General features: G+C 48.6%; 6 protein-coding genes across 6 annotated transcripts; 5 read left to right on the top strand and 1 right to left on the bottom strand.

Annotated features, from left to right (window-relative positions):
* Window positions 1-384: 384 nt before the first annotated feature.
* Window positions 385-918, top strand: CONPUDRAFT_159055 (uncharacterized protein; the record flags this gene model as incomplete). Its single annotated transcript, XM_007776116.1, has 2 exons — window positions 385-489; window positions 550-918. 2 exons carry the CDS (start codon window positions 385-387, stop codon window positions 916-918), a joined length of 474 nt encoding a protein of 157 aa, XP_007774306.1.
* Window positions 919-2,450: 1,532 nt separating this feature from the next.
* Window positions 2,451-5,655, top strand: CONPUDRAFT_65807 (uncharacterized protein; the record flags this gene model as incomplete). Its single annotated transcript, XM_007775916.1, has 11 exons — window positions 2,451-2,762; window positions 2,834-3,076; window positions 3,141-3,317; window positions 3,374-3,573; window positions 3,637-3,850; window positions 3,905-4,071; window positions 4,125-4,221; window positions 4,276-4,455; window positions 4,534-4,731; window positions 4,793-5,098; window positions 5,185-5,655. The coding sequence occupies 11 exons, from the start codon at window positions 2,451-2,453 to the stop codon at window positions 5,653-5,655; spliced, it is 2,565 nt and encodes an 854-aa protein (XP_007774106.1).
* Window positions 5,656-6,116: 461 nt separating this feature from the next.
* CONPUDRAFT_159053 (uncharacterized protein) lies at window positions 6,117-6,474 on the top strand (the record flags this gene model as incomplete). The annotated part of the gene is made up of 2 exons (XM_007776115.1): window positions 6,117-6,227; window positions 6,292-6,474. The coding sequence occupies 2 exons, from the start codon at window positions 6,117-6,119 to the stop codon at window positions 6,472-6,474; spliced, it is 294 nt and encodes a 97-aa protein (XP_007774305.1).
* Window positions 6,475-6,880: 406 nt separating this feature from the next.
* Window positions 6,881-7,875, top strand: CONPUDRAFT_159052 (uncharacterized protein; the record flags this gene model as incomplete). Its single annotated transcript, XM_007776114.1, has 3 exons — window positions 6,881-7,090; window positions 7,164-7,520; window positions 7,573-7,875. 3 exons carry the CDS (start codon window positions 6,881-6,883, stop codon window positions 7,873-7,875), a joined length of 870 nt encoding a protein of 289 aa, XP_007774304.1.
* Window positions 7,876-11,320: 3,445 nt separating this feature from the next.
* On the bottom strand, window positions 11,321-12,275 carry CONPUDRAFT_159051 (uncharacterized protein; the record flags this gene model as incomplete). The annotated part of the gene is made up of 2 exons (XM_007776113.1): window positions 11,321-11,335; window positions 11,391-12,275. 2 exons carry the CDS (start codon window positions 12,273-12,275, stop codon window positions 11,321-11,323), a joined length of 900 nt encoding a protein of 299 aa, XP_007774303.1.
* A 249-nt stretch (window positions 12,276-12,524) lies between these two features.
* Window positions 12,525-13,612, top strand: CONPUDRAFT_159050 (uncharacterized protein; the record flags this gene model as incomplete). Its single annotated transcript, XM_007776112.1, has 4 exons — window positions 12,525-12,584; window positions 12,719-12,733; window positions 12,785-12,916; window positions 12,977-13,612. The coding sequence occupies 4 exons, from the start codon at window positions 12,525-12,527 to the stop codon at window positions 13,610-13,612; spliced, it is 843 nt and encodes a 280-aa protein (XP_007774302.1).
* Window positions 13,613-14,655: the final 1,043 nt, after the last annotated feature.

Here is a 14,655-nt window from a genome sequence, read left to right as displayed (position 1 = left end):
GCGGTGTTCCAGATTGGTTGCCGGTGATCAGACTCTGTCAACGTCCAAACATCCGTATTGTTAAAGGCTTTATCATTGGTCCAACACGACACAGCTACGATATCAGATAATCAAGGGGATGTGGTCCAACGCCGTAGCGATTCTCATGATGGACCACCATCCCCGAGACTCTGTTCATTCTGAAGACCGGCCGTTGATGCACGAGATCAACGAAGATGGAAGGTGTGAGATACATTGGCGCATACAGAGCCAACTGCAGCCAAATGAAGCTCAACAGGAATGCATACTTCAATTATTCCCCACCGAGGCTCGTTCCGGTGACAGACTTTACATCGTTATTTTTCCGACGCAATGTTATCAACGCGACGCACCTGACCGTCAGCCATGCCAACGAGTAGACAACCAGCCGAAGATACACCACTTGACCTCGCTTTTGCTCAAGAGCTCATCTCCCCAGAGGTGACCAGGACTCTTCCTGTCGGCCTCACCGTAAGCCCCGTCATTTTGAAACATTTACCAGTCCTTTTGTGACCTTATTGTCCTGCGAAGATACGTCCATTATCCTCTGATGACTACAGCCGTGGTCATCTCACCGTACTCTCCGTACTCACAATGGTCAAAGACCTATGGGCTGCAGCATGGGCAGCTCAATTCCACGCGATTGGCTCCGTTCCGGACACGTATTACCCACTTGTCATTGTAGACAACACTTTGGACCGCATCCTTGCCGCTGGCACGCTCTTCGTTGAGCGCAAGTTCCGGCATGGAACCGGGTCGCGTCGGCTAGTCGCTGTCGTGACGAGTCAGCAGCGCAATCGTCTTGGACTGAGAGTAGCCCAGGCTCTCGTTCACATCAGCGGAAAAGCTGGATGCTACAAGACGGTCGGAAATTGCGTCGATGCTAATATCCGTGAGTAATCAGATGGTGGCTTCTAGTTTCTTTCGGGGAATTATGATTGATACCAAGATCAACAGAATTTTATGAGAAGGTTGGGGGCGTTTTGTCGGAACTTCCCCGAGGACCATTCTAATGGATCCGCTTTCCCATCACTAAAAATTAATTTGCAATCTGATCAGAATGGCCATTGCCATGGAGCTTGCGCGATGATAGAGTGACGCTCGGGATGACTAAGTCGAGGCATACATTTCCACGCATATCAACCAAACCGAGGCCATTGAAATTCGTTGCAGTCGGGCCGAGCCCATGGGAATGATAGCCGAGGTCCATCCCTAAGAAGCCGGCGGGACATCAGAGTGGCATAGCTATGGCTGCCTTCCCCATTTAGTATACGCTAATGACATGGCAATCCATTGCAATCCGACTTGTCCACCGCGGATCCATTCATATCTCTGTGGCTGGGTGGAGTGCTCTGAAGTGCTACTAGCGCGTGGTATTCGACAAGGATAGGTGAGCCATCAAGCCACGTTCATACATCTCATCGATTTTGATCATCAGGGCGATAGAAATCTTCGCCCTTTACCCACCAGCTATTACCCGCGCGGCGGTTGACGGGCTTCAAGCTTGAAGCTTGAAGCTTGACTTCTCCCCAAACCTTCTCGTTTCCCGTGGACGAACCTCAAACCGGCAACATCCCTTTCGACCTCGACCTCTAACTACGCGACCAGGATGCCCCCAGAACGCCCCATCAAACAAATCCACCAGCATGCAAGTCGGCAAGCCGACAAGGAGCGCCTCGGGTGCAAGTACTGTTCGAAGACGTTTGCGCCGACAGCGAAAGGAGCTCGCAAGACTCATATGAAGAGCTGTCGACGCGAGCGAGAGGTGGAGAAGGGGGACGAGATTTACCAAAGATGGCAGGCGAAGGTGGAGCGCAAAGGTGCGTCGTGAAATTCGTTTGTTTCCATTATCGTCGATGAACACTCCTTGCTCTTGCTAGCACTCAAACGAGCTGATGGCGAGTTGCACGCGATGGCTCAGCTCACTTCCGGCTTTTGTGCCAGCATTTTCTCCGGCCCTTTCGATGGTAAGTCCTTATCGGTGGATCACGACTCACTACTTGATGTGAGATTTAGAGGAGGAGTCCGGCCCCGACGTATATGCACAATATGTGATAGAAGTAGCAAGATCCAACATGGACTACCAACCACTCGCCGAACCTCCCCTCGCTGCACATTCCCTCGAAGCCGACCTCCCCGAGAGTCAGCTTTTCGATGATCAGGTACTCGCGCCGGATGAACCCCTCGATTGTCAGTCTTTCGAGGATCGCCCGGATGACTGGTCTGCGGACGCAGATCTGCGGATGCGTATGTATCTTCTCATATGTTATCATATCGTTGACTTTATACTCTTTTTGACTTGTTTGATAGGCTCCGATTCTCTAACGAGTTCAAGTACGCGCTCGTCCGCAGAGTCCATGCGAAGCTCAGGACGTGTATCGCCGACTCCCACCTCAGTCAACTTCTCTTCGACTCGCTCGCGCGGCAACCCAATGGAATTCAAAACCGAGTACCAGCCGAAAAGCAGGCGAGCTGAGGCTACACATCACGATTCCTACGAAACCTTCCGCTCCCAGTCCAGTATGCCTGAGGTGAAGCAAGACGATACGCCTTGGTTTCCGTTCCGATCGCGGGGCGACAGCGAGCTCGCTTCGATCGCCGTCGATTCAAATCTGTCAGACTCTCTCGTCAACCGACTTCTCTCGCTCCTCAAGGACGTAGCGACGAAGAAGAAGAACGTCACGTTCGCAAATGCGGAGGATCTACGAAAGAGTTGCGATGAGGCAGCGAAAGAGTTCACCCCTGTAAGTGTTGTTACCGTGTCATGAATACGATTTGCCGTGTACACTAGTTACATATCTTTGTTGTATATTAGTTCCAGGAATATCCAATCCACCTCGAGCATAAAAAAGACGACATCGAACTGAAGTTTATGGCGCGCGACATGTGGAAATGGAGCCTCAATCTCCTGAGTAACGAGCAGCTAGCACCCCACTTCGTATGGGACGCTCAACGTGTATACAAGCATAATGGAGATTTAGGCCCCGAGAGCAAGTACGTGAGGTTCATTGATGAACCTTGGACGGCGGATAGGTGGTGGGACGTACAGGTAAGCTTAGTAGCTGTTATTTACTTATGCAGTAGTGCTTGATCTTCAACATAAACAGGATTCATTGCCTCAGTATAACGATGCCCCGTCTGCCCCGCTCGCTTTCGTTTTCTACGCCGACAAAACCAGGCTATCTAGCGCGGGTAACGTACAAGGCTACCCGATCGTGGCCCGATGTGCTAACCTTCCTGTCGACATCCAAAACGGGCGAGGAGTCGGAGGCGGTCGTGTTGTGGGGTGGTTACCATTCGTAGGGCATTTATTTGCTAACAGTTTTCCTGACCGTGACTAAACTACACAAACCAGCTTCCAGAGGACCCAGAAAAAGAAAAGACCCTCAGTTATACGACGCTGAAACGTGTCGTATGGCACGAGTCCGTCGCGTGTATGTTTTCTGGGGCAAAACACGCGTCTCAGGAGGGGTTCTACTTCTCGAAGTGTTACGATGGTATCGCCCGGTGGCTATTCCTAGTGATATTAATTCTTTCAGCAGATTATGAAGAACAGTATGCCAAACATTCTTTTTTTTTTCTGTCTGATTATATGACATTGTCTATGCCATATTCTAGATGTATGATGGCTTTGATTCGCGGGGCGATGGGTAATTACCCTTGCCCGGTGTGCTTAGTACCCTCTGAATGCCAAAGCCACTGGGCCGAGTCTTATCCTCGGCGCTCTGCGAAGCGCGCCCAGTCTCTTTACAATGACCTGAAGTCGTCGGATCGTGCTAAAAAGAAGGCGGCGAAGGTCGAGCTCGAGAAGGAGAGCTGGAGGCCTGTCAAGGTATGGAATAGAACTGGTGTACCACCTTCCTCTTCACTAACACTGTATGTGCAGAGCGCCTTCTGGATGCTCCGCGACTCTGATCCGACCGACGCAGTGACGGTTGATCACCTCCACGCCTTCCATCACGGCTTATACGGCAAGCACATCCACCTGGAACTGATCAAAATCCTCGAGAGCATGGAGAAGAGTCGTGAATATCGTGGCAAGCTCGATCGACAGTAAGCCCACTACACGTCCTCAAAAAAACTCTTCGAACTCACAAATCCCTCAGGTTCTCCCAGCTTCCAAGCTGGCGAGGTCTCGCGCACTTCAACTGGGTCACCACCGTGTCGTTCAGCGACGGAAATAAATTTAGAGATATCTCTCGGGTGAGTGAGCTCGTCATGCATCACTTCATGTCAGAGAACTTAGAAGCGATTAAGCAAATGCTTTTCGCAGCTTATAATATTGTCACGCAATCTGAATCGCCTGAGTTCTACAAGCTGCTGTGTCTACTTAGCTCCTACCTTGAGATTGACTCGTATTTTGGACTCAGGGTACTGACAGACGAGATGCTAGATGCCCTAGACCGGGAGGTTGAAAGGTATGGCAGGCTCTTGGAAGTAAGTATAAATTTCTATCGGATTAATCGCAGTGCTAACTCTTATGAAATCTCGCAGGAATACATCGAAGTCGCAAAGGCAGCACGGCCACGAATACCAGACATCAAAATTAATTGGGATTTCCCCAAGAACCACGCCGTCATCAAGCACGCTGTCGAGGACCTTCGTCGGAAGGGTGCCAGCTGCAATGGAACAACGAGAGTCAATGAAGGCGTACACCCGCCCTTCAAGCATTCATATCTACTCAGATCCAATGGAAAGAAGGTCCCTGAACAGGTATAGACTATTTACTGTGTCTAGTAGATCCCGTGCTAACATCATTTATCATGTTTATCAGCTCCTCAGAGTCGAAGATCATCGACTCGCTGTTTCTTTGGTTGAGGACCGAGTTATAGCTCAAGAAAGGCGGGCGATGGATGTCAGCGACCATCACGATGATTCGCTGGGTCCGGCATTTCAAGGTCATGTCTATGTCGGGTCGATGTGCCGAGCGATAACTGTCAAGGAGCTCGAGAGCTCACGCCGCGCTTCTGATCGCGCTTTCATCAACTTTCGCCGATCTCTCAAGACTTACATCAACGATGTCTGCCTTCCGGATCGCGAATACGTCGGCCAGCCTCTCAAAGTTCGTGACACCTTCATGGTATGTTCTTCCGAAGCCCCGTTGCACGCGCGGATGTGTCAATATGATCAAAAACCCTCACTTATTATTTTGTACACTAGGTTCAGGAACATCGTTATATGAAGGTGAATTACGAGTCCCATGAGAACTGGAAGGTCTCTACGGACCTTCTTCGATGCACTCCTAGCTTCTACGACAGACCGAGGTACGATTGCGCTATTGCGCACTTGGACGAAGACCCGGACGTATATGGTATCGTTCGTTTAATCTTGATCTTCAAGTTCACCATCCCCGAGCTTGGCGCAAAGAGCCTACCATTCTTTGCAGCCCTCGTGCAGCCATACACCGCCTCGCTGACACTAGGTTCCCGTACTCGACGCTTGGACACTGATCTCGGCCTCCTTCGAGTCAAGGCTCAACCACGCTCGGACTCTATCGTCATCCCCATCGACTCTATCATTCGAGGGGCTGTTTTATCGCAGGACTTTCGTCGACCAGACGAATACTTCGTGAACGACTACGTTGACGGGGATATGTTCCTTCGGATGAAGGACCCCAAGTGGATTGGGCAGCAGTAGGCCGCTAGATTAGATGGTATGTCCACTTTCCGAATATTTACCGGCCTCCGATTGACTGGTTTCTGCTCCCTTTACCACATCTCGTCCTATGATTCCACGCATGCTCATCGGTTCTCTCTTGTCTCTCGGCCCGCATGCACGCTCGTCACCCATTGGCATTCATCTACGGAACTCTATCTGTACCCGGCCCGACTCCATGCACCCTCTACTAGCTCAACTCTCTCGCAATGACCTGCTATCAGGTCGACCGTTTCCCCCACCCGTCCCTCCGCTCAGCCAACCCGATTCTCGTCTCTGCTGTTTCTTTCTCTCGGAAGGCACGTACTCAGCCAACCCGATTCTCGTCTCTGCTGTTTCTTTCTCTAGGAAGGCACATACTCACCCATCCACATACGCTCGGGCTTGCTGGCAACCATACTATGCTTCACTTCCATCCATCACCACTCGATCTCCTTCCCACAATGCCTACCTCCTCACTCCTGCCTCCTCCATATATTCATCTACGCTATCTCTTCTCCTTCGCGCCCGTCATCCTCGGCCTCGCCCTGCACCCCATACATGCTCACGAAGCTGTGGGCAGTGCTTCTTCTCCCTCGCGCGCTTCCACCATTTATCACCCCCTGTACCCCCTAACAGCAAACGACCACATGCTCGTTCATTACTCTTCAGCAATCTGCATCGTGTACAGATCTTGGAGCACCTCTGGCTGTGCACGCCCTGACTGACTCCCCCCCTCTCACCTTCTCCGCAACCACGCCCACCATTTTGGCTCTGCCTCACCAGATCCGTGAGGAAACAGCAGGCGTCAAGGCCGTGTAGCATTGCCTCAGGTGAGTACCTTCCTGGCATCATTCGGACGGCCATTTTTCGTTGGATTTGATTCATCTCTGACCTTCCCTCAGCGTGCGTGTCCTTTTCATACACACGGCGAGCACGGCAACACCCTCGAAAAAACATGTAAGACGTCCACACATGCATTGTGAGTTTGTTATTTTTGTTATCTTCCCATCGATCGTGTAGCACGGTCACTCATCACCTTGTGTACGGTGGAAATAGGCTCAACTTCATTCACCGTGACACCGGAGGTTGATGGTACACATGGTAAGGGCTCGTTCTAGCTGCACGTGTTCTGCGTGCATTCTTACCTCATCTGAAACTCGTGCACGCTCAGCCTCGTTGTTTATTTAAACGGTACATCTCCCCTCATCGACGTCTCCCCAACGCCATGGCACCTTCAGAAACTGAAGACTTCAAGGAGCAGATGCACGACATCGAGTCCAGCTCCGAGTCGTCGAGCAGCGAGGACGACGATGAGGCCAATGGCGATGGCGACGTCGCTGACGCACGGAGGCTCGAGACAAACGAGGAGGCGAGGATCTATGTCGAGATCATGGCCGTGAACCCTGAGACGGCGGCTACGCCCGAACTACGCAAGGTCAGTATGTTCTTTCTTTGTCTCGTTTGTTGCTCAGTCGATGTATAAACTAACTTGTCGTTGATTTATTCAGGCCTTCAAGTGGGCGCAGAACGAGTTCGTCAAGGCTCGCGACCAAAGCCTCGAGTATTGCTGCCGCATCCAGGAGCTGGAGGAGCAGATCGCCGAGCTGTCCAAGCCGAGGAAGCGATCTGGCAACACCTTGGAGGTGAAAATTGCGGCCATTGGTCGCCAGTTCTGCTATCTCTTTCGCCCTGTCGTCCCAAACTATCTCTTCCCACTCCGAGGCGTTGAACCCCTCGATCCTCGCCATCCGATGAGGTACGATAAGCCCGAGTTTATGCGCCGATGTCTCGTCACCGCTTTCGTTGGATTCTTGCCGCTCGAGCTTCGCAAGGCTGTCAAGACCTATCCAAACTTTGAGCAAAAGGTAAGTAATCAACTTATATTCCGATTGATCTATATCTAACTAATATTCTCAGTTTTTACAAGGTGCCAGGTCGGAGATCGGCCTGTTCGTCAATACCATCAAGACTATCTACCCGCATACATACGCCGGTCTCGGCATCAGCGCTCACGGGCTCGCAAAGGCCGAGAACCTCTGTCGCGATCCGACCGTCCTCTGGCTCCTAGAGGACCCTTTTGCGCCCGAGAAGGATGGCTCCGACGGCGATTCCGCTGACAAGCCTGGGAATGAGGAGGAGGAGGAGGAGGAGGAGTCTGAATCTGAGTCCATCCCGACCTTCCCAAGGATCCTTTATCAAGACCCGTATACTCCCACTTGAGTTCACGCAGATGTGGGTGTCCGCGCTGATAGCGCTATAGTGCGTTTTTCGCACGTCTTATATATTGGTTTGTACTATAGGAGTACTGTAGTACTCCTTTACTTGTAGTTTAGCTTGTGTTATTTCTAATATATGTGTTCTCTATCCCCGGGGCTTGGCCCGGGGCTTATGATCTGTCTGCTGGCCTTCCCGAAGGTCAGCCTGTTTATTCTCGTGTTTTTCCCGTCGGTACGTGATCTTTCCGACGCTCGTCCGCGTCTCTCGTGTTCGTTTTGTTCGTCTCGGCGTCGGCCGATTACTCACACGCGTTTACGCGATTTCTCATTCTCAATACTCCCCCGCAAACCTTAGTCCATACCGAGACCTTTGACGTGTTCTTTGTGTCTCGGTTTGGGAAGAGGTTTGGTTAATATGTCTGCTGTCATTTTATCTGTAGGACAGTATCTAGTTTCTATTTCATTATTTGCTATTTTTTCTCGAATAAAATGATGTCTGATTTGAAAGTGCTTTGTTCTTTCGTGAAATTCGGGGTTTTCAGTCAATGCAAGTGCCGATTTATTATCCCCATATATTCTCGTAGGCTTTTTCTGTTTATATCCTAGCTCTTCTAATAAGGTTCTCATCCACACGGCTTCTCGGGCTGTGAACGACATAGTAATATATTCGGCTTCTGTAGTAGATAGTGCAATAGCATTTTGCTTTTTTGATCTCCAAGTGACCGCGCCACCAGCCAACTTAAAAATATATCCGGAAACGGATAATCTATCCGTTCCGTTTGCATAATCTGAGTCTGAGAATGCATGCGGCTTGACTGTATTATCAGCGTCGAAGCTTATCTCATCTGTATATCCTTGTAGGTCCGTTTCTTTTTCTTGTTTATATGTTATGCCTAATTCTTTTGTACCGGATAAATATCTTAATACACGCTTTGCTGCTGCCCAATGTGTGAGATCTGGGTCGGCAGTAAACGTGCCTAATCTATTTACAGCAAAGGCTATATCTGGTCTGGTTGCGCACGCGGCATACATCAGTGAGCCTATTAGTGACGCATAATTATTGCTCCGGTTATTTTCTCCGGGCGGTTCTTTTGGGCTTAGCTTTGTTTTTGTTTCCATAGGCGTAGCGACTTTATCAGCGTCGTCTAGCCCCCATTTCTTTAGAATCGATTCAATATATTTGGTTTGGGTTAATTTAAGCGTGCCCTTTTCTTTAATCTGAGTTATCTCAATTCCGACAATTTTGCTCGGGTCGCCGAGGTCGGTTAGCTCGAAAACCGAGCTAAGTTCGTTCTTTAGTTTGGCCATTCTATCTTTTGTTTTTGTAAATAATAGTAGATCATCTACCCATACTGTGATAATTTCACAAGTCTTATCTGTTTTTCTAATGTATACACATGAATCTGATTTCAATCGAGTGAAACCTTTCTTTTCTAATCTTTGGTCTAATTCATAGTTCCATTCTCGGCCTGACTGCTTCAAGCCATACAAAGTTTTTATTAATCTACAGACACGGTTTGTGCTGTCTTCATAGCCAAGTGGCTGTTTCATATATACTTCTTCTTTTAGTTTTCCGTTTAAATAGGCGCCTTTAACGTCCATTTGTTGTATTTCCCAGTTTTCTTGTACTGCAATAGATAGTATAATTCTGAGAGTTTCTAGCCTTACTACAGGCGAAAATGTATTTGTGAAATCTATTCCGGGAATCTGTGAGAAGCCTTTGGCCACTAATCGTGCCTTATACTTCTTTAGATCTCCTTCTTTTCCATATTTTCGTATGAATACCCATTTATTTCCTATAGGCTTCCGGCCCGGTGGACACGGTTCTTTATGCCATGTGCCATATTCATCTAATTGTCCTAATTCTGCTTCTATCGCCTTTTCCCATTCGGGCCAAAAAGGACTTTTCTTTGCTTCTTCTAACGTTTTTGGGTCTTTATCTGTTACATTTGACTCGCTAAATGCCATATATAGATATTCTTGGAGCGAGTATTTATCTTCTTCGAGTTCTTCTACAAACTCTGTAAGTTCTGGGAGTTCTTCTCCCTCGTGTAATTTATTATAATCATGTACTATTTTCGGTCTTTTACTCTTTCTGGGTTCTTGTGTTTCCATATAAGGCATTTTTCTTTTATTACTCTGTGTGTTTGGTTCTTTATTAGAGTTTTCTGGGATTTCTGACTGTGCAGGCGCGTCTTGCATAGGCGTGGGAATAAACTCCCCCGCGCGACGCGCGTCGTCCGTTTTAGGAAACTTGTAGTTTCTCGAAACTCTTATTGCTCTTGAGTGAGCGTCGAAATACCTAACGGCTTTTGGGCCATCTTCGTATCCCATAAATAGATGTTTCTTAGCACGTGGCTGTAGTTTAGAATTGCCTGGTTTCTCGTCTAAAATATATAAGGGAGTGCCGAACTCCTCAAAATGTGTTATATCTGGTTTATTATTTGACCACTTCTCGATTGGGGTGGCTGTGCCATTTAAGGCACGTGTATATGATCTGTTTCGTAAATAAGTCGCGTGCAATGAGGCTTGCGACCACAAAATTTTCGGTAAGTCGCGAGCCAATAGAATTGCGCGAACTGCTTCTATTATTGTTCTGTTAAAGCGCTCGGCTACACCGTTTTGTGCGTGTGCATAGGGTGCTGTTACCTCTAAGGAAATACCCCTGTCTGCACACCAGGTTTTCAAAGGTTCATTTATGTATTCTTTTCCGTTATCTGATCGGATTTTCTTTACTTTGTAGTTATATTGTCTTTCTATAAATGTTATATAGTTTTTTATTTCTCGGGCTGCCTCGCTTTTTAGCTTGAGGGGAATGACTTGTGTACATCTACTGCAGTCGTCTATAATTGACATCAGGTACTTGTGCCCGTTTATAGAAGCAACACGTGCTGGGCCCCACAGATCGGTGTGGATTCTTTCTCCAGGCACGGATGAACGATTCTTTGCCTCTTTAGGAAATGGTGCGCGCGTCATTTTCGCTTTTTCACACGCATCACATTCAAAATTGTCTGGACTCGGTAAAACGCGTAGTCCGTCTACCATTCTATTTTTATTAAGTTTCTTGAGTGCGTGTATACCTATGTGGCCATATCTTTTATGCCACTCGTACCATGTGCGCGCTTCGCTTTCTTTGCCTATTTGGGCGTTTTCTTCATTTACTAGAGGTTTACAGTAGAAATAATATAATTTCTGTCTAAGAACCCCAATGGCAAGTGTCTGGTCATTGGAATCGAGTAAATGAACTCTGTTGTTACTATAAATGGCTTTGCCGCCGGCTTTATCAAGTCTAGACACTGATATTAAGTTTTTCGAAGCGGAGGGCATATGTAGCACATCATTTAATGTCAGGATCTTCTCTTTTCCATTTACGGACACTCTCAGGCACACTGTGCCTTTTCCAGGGACTTCTATTCCCGGTCCGCTGATCCCGTTTACTCTCATATCTTTTAAGGTTTGATAATCTTTAAATGCATGTTTATCTGCGCATATATGGGAAGTTGTTCCCGAATCGCTCACCCAGTAATAGAAGCAAGTAGTGTATTGAGAGGACTCGGCCATCTCGACATCATCATCTGATGTAGGTACAGAAGTTGTATTTACTTCATAGTCCTCGGCAATCTGAATGTCCTCGGAAGTATGCGCTTCTTCACGCTTCCTCTTCTTTCCACTATTTCCGGCGGAAGTTTCCTTTTCTTTCCCCTTTAGGGAAATCTTCCGGCCGGCCCAATCGTCGGGGTACCCGTACTTCGCGAAGCACTTCCCCTTATGGGGGTGGTTACAGTATTTACACAGCAACGCGTTTTTAGCAGTGCACGTGTTGTACCAGTGTGAATTGACTTTGCAGTGGCTACAGTACGGTCTTTCCTTTTTAGACTTGCCATTCTGAGTGCGCTTCTTTTTCGCGGGACGTTCTTCTTCGTCATCGCTATCTTCGTCGTCGGAAATCACCTTTTTCCCACGGCGAATCCATTCCTTCCATATGGCGGAAGTAAGATCGGTTGTAGATCTGCTGATCTTCTGTCCGGTGCCATCGGAAGCGCCATAGAAGCCTGAGGCCCAGGCATCCCACGAGCGTGGGAGTGTGGCGAGAATGATTTGTTGGAAATTCTTCTCGTCAATGATCTGGCCACCAGATGCCGATGCATACTGGTCTCGCATGTTCTCTAGCTGCCCGATATGATCTTGCATATTTGTCTTGTTCCCGGCACGCTTTGTAATCATCTCGCGATAGATATCAATCGCGTGCTGGGTCGACTTGACCTCGAAGCTGGCTCTGAGTGTATCTAAGATCTCGGATGAGGTAAGCTGCCTCTGTGTCTCGGGATCTTTGTCTCTAAGGTACGGTAGGAATTCATCAGAAATAGAACTATTAATGATGTACTTGGCGGTATTGTCCCGCATTTCCCACAGAACCCTGTCTCGATCGGTTTGGCAAAGGTAGGTCGCGCAGTTTACAAGCAGGCGGGGCTCATAACCACTTGAGTTCACGCAGATGTGGGTGTCCGCGCTGATAGCGCTATAGTGCGTTTTTCGCACGTCTTATATATTGGTTTGTACTATAGGAGTACTGTAGTACTCCTTTACTTGTAGTTTAGCTTGTGTTATTTCTAATATATGTGTTCTCTATCCCCGGGGCTTGGCCCGGGGCTTATGATCTGTCTGCTGGCCTTCCCGAAGGTCAGCCTGTTTATTCTCGTGTTTTTCCCGTCGGTACGTGATCTTTCCGACGCTCGTCCGCGTCTCTCGTGTTCGTTTTGTTCGTCTCGGCGTCGGCCGATTACTCACACGCGTTTACGCGATTTCTCGTTCTCAATACTCCCATTGGTGACGAGCTTTTCCGGCAGGAGGCGCTGATCACGGTGAGTTAACACGCTTATATTCAGAGGACTTGTTTCATTGTAATATCGCAGGCAGCTCGGGGCATCTTGTATGGCCCGTCTTCGTTAAGTGGCCGCGGGGGCTCGGGCGGCCCCAAGCCGAAGGCACAGCTGTGGGGTCTGAAGTCTGTAACTCCCGGATTCATTGCTGCCATTATTGTTTTCGTGCGTACATCATAATTAACTATCTACTTGATTTGATTTGCTAACTAACATCATTGGCAGGTTTTGCATCGCCTTACCCCAGACGGAGAGTGGCATTCTCCAGGCAAAGTCACGCACGTCAACTGGGAAGCTCGATTCGACACGTATCTACTGATTTTGCATAGGAATTTCGAGTGGACCGATAAGCTTATCGCCTACTGGAACGAGAGGCTCTTTCCGTCTGCATCCGGCTCCACAAAGAAGCGTTCGGCCCCCAAGGACCCTCTCGCTCATGCGAAGTCCCTTTTCGATAAGATCCAGGCTCGATCCGTGTCGTCTGACGCTGGTGATGCCGATGCCCAGCCAGCTCCTCAAGCCCAACCGTCCGATGCCCTCCAGATCGAGACACAGATCGGCCAGATGACGATCTCGGGCACGAACATCGCGATTGCGCCGGCTTCGTCTGTCACGCGCGTAGCGTCTGCTCGCGCTGCTGCTTCATCGTCTACTCCGCAGCCCTTGAGCTCGGCTTCAGCGGTTCCCCACGAGACGCCCCGTGAGCCGGTTGCAGCCCCCATGGCTGTAGCTGATCCCCTCGCCACCAAACCGGCGCGCAAGACCCGCGCGAAGGCGAAGGAACCTCAGGCCCAACAGCAGGCGCCAGAGGAGACTCAGCCTGCCGAACCGAAGAGGGCGAAGCGTACGAAGCGTACTTAGTGGCCGGTCGACTTAGGTTTATTGACGCTCTTATTACTTTTGTCGTATACTCAGTGCAGTTGTTATCATCATTAGTATTATATAATCTACGTGCGTTCTCGCGAGAAATTGGCCTTATCTGTGTGACTTTCCGTGATTACTAGCGTGATTATGAATGGTACTACTCTGTAACAAGTACTGAAGGCTATTCCTAAATTATCCCTATATAGGGAGCTACATGTCCAAGGTAATAAAAGACATTGTAACATAGCGGGAACTATGCTTAGAACTACTTTCATTTGTAATACTTAAATACTTAAGAGGTCTTCAGTTCGAATCCAGGTAAAGTCACTAAATAATAAGCGAACAAGTTAGGTACAGTAGTAAGACTAGTAACATAATAATATCAGCTACCGAGTGTACTAATAGGATCAACTGATAAAACATTAGTAAAGTTAAACCGATTGCGATAGTAGACGGTGCAATTGCCTTTTTGGAATAATACCTCCGGTCTTAGCAATTCATTGGAATGATGCGTTCCTGAGCGGCACTCGCGGTCATAGTCATGTGATTGGAACTGGTCTAGTGCCTTTCCAATCCATTGCTATGGTCACTCGCGTGGCATCATTCCAATGATACGTCCCTCCCATTGCCGTGCAATAGCTATGATTGGTTCGGTTGATTATAGTCCGACCCTTGCCGATCGAAAACCATTCTAATGAAAAGTGCCTTTGATTTCGATGCGTTGACATGCTCGGGAGCATTGGAATGCTCCGCAGTGCTTACTGATGGTCGTGAGAAAGTTCCGACATTGTATAGGGAGGCAGATGGTCAAATATCACGGTAAACGATGCATCCGCAAGTCGGCCTTTCTTTTATCCCCGGCAAACTCACTTAATCGCTTGTCTAACCTCTCCCTCAGGTCACCCTCGTACGATTCAGCGCCCACTGCACTAGAATAATCTCAGACAGCGCCAGCATGATTAACCCGCACTGTATCGCACCGCATCCAACAACTTGAACAACATGCTCGCTGGGTGGCAGCTCTGCATACACATCACGGG

This window comes from Coniophora puteana, assembly GCF_000271625.1.
Source record: "Coniophora puteana RWD-64-598 SS2 unplaced genomic scaffold CONPUscaffold_16, whole genome shotgun sequence".
Classification (NCBI taxonomy): Eukaryota; Fungi; Basidiomycota; class Agaricomycetes; order Boletales; family Coniophoraceae; genus Coniophora; species Coniophora puteana.
Note: the sequence above shows the minus strand (reverse complement) of the source record. Positions and strands in the feature narration are given on the sequence as shown.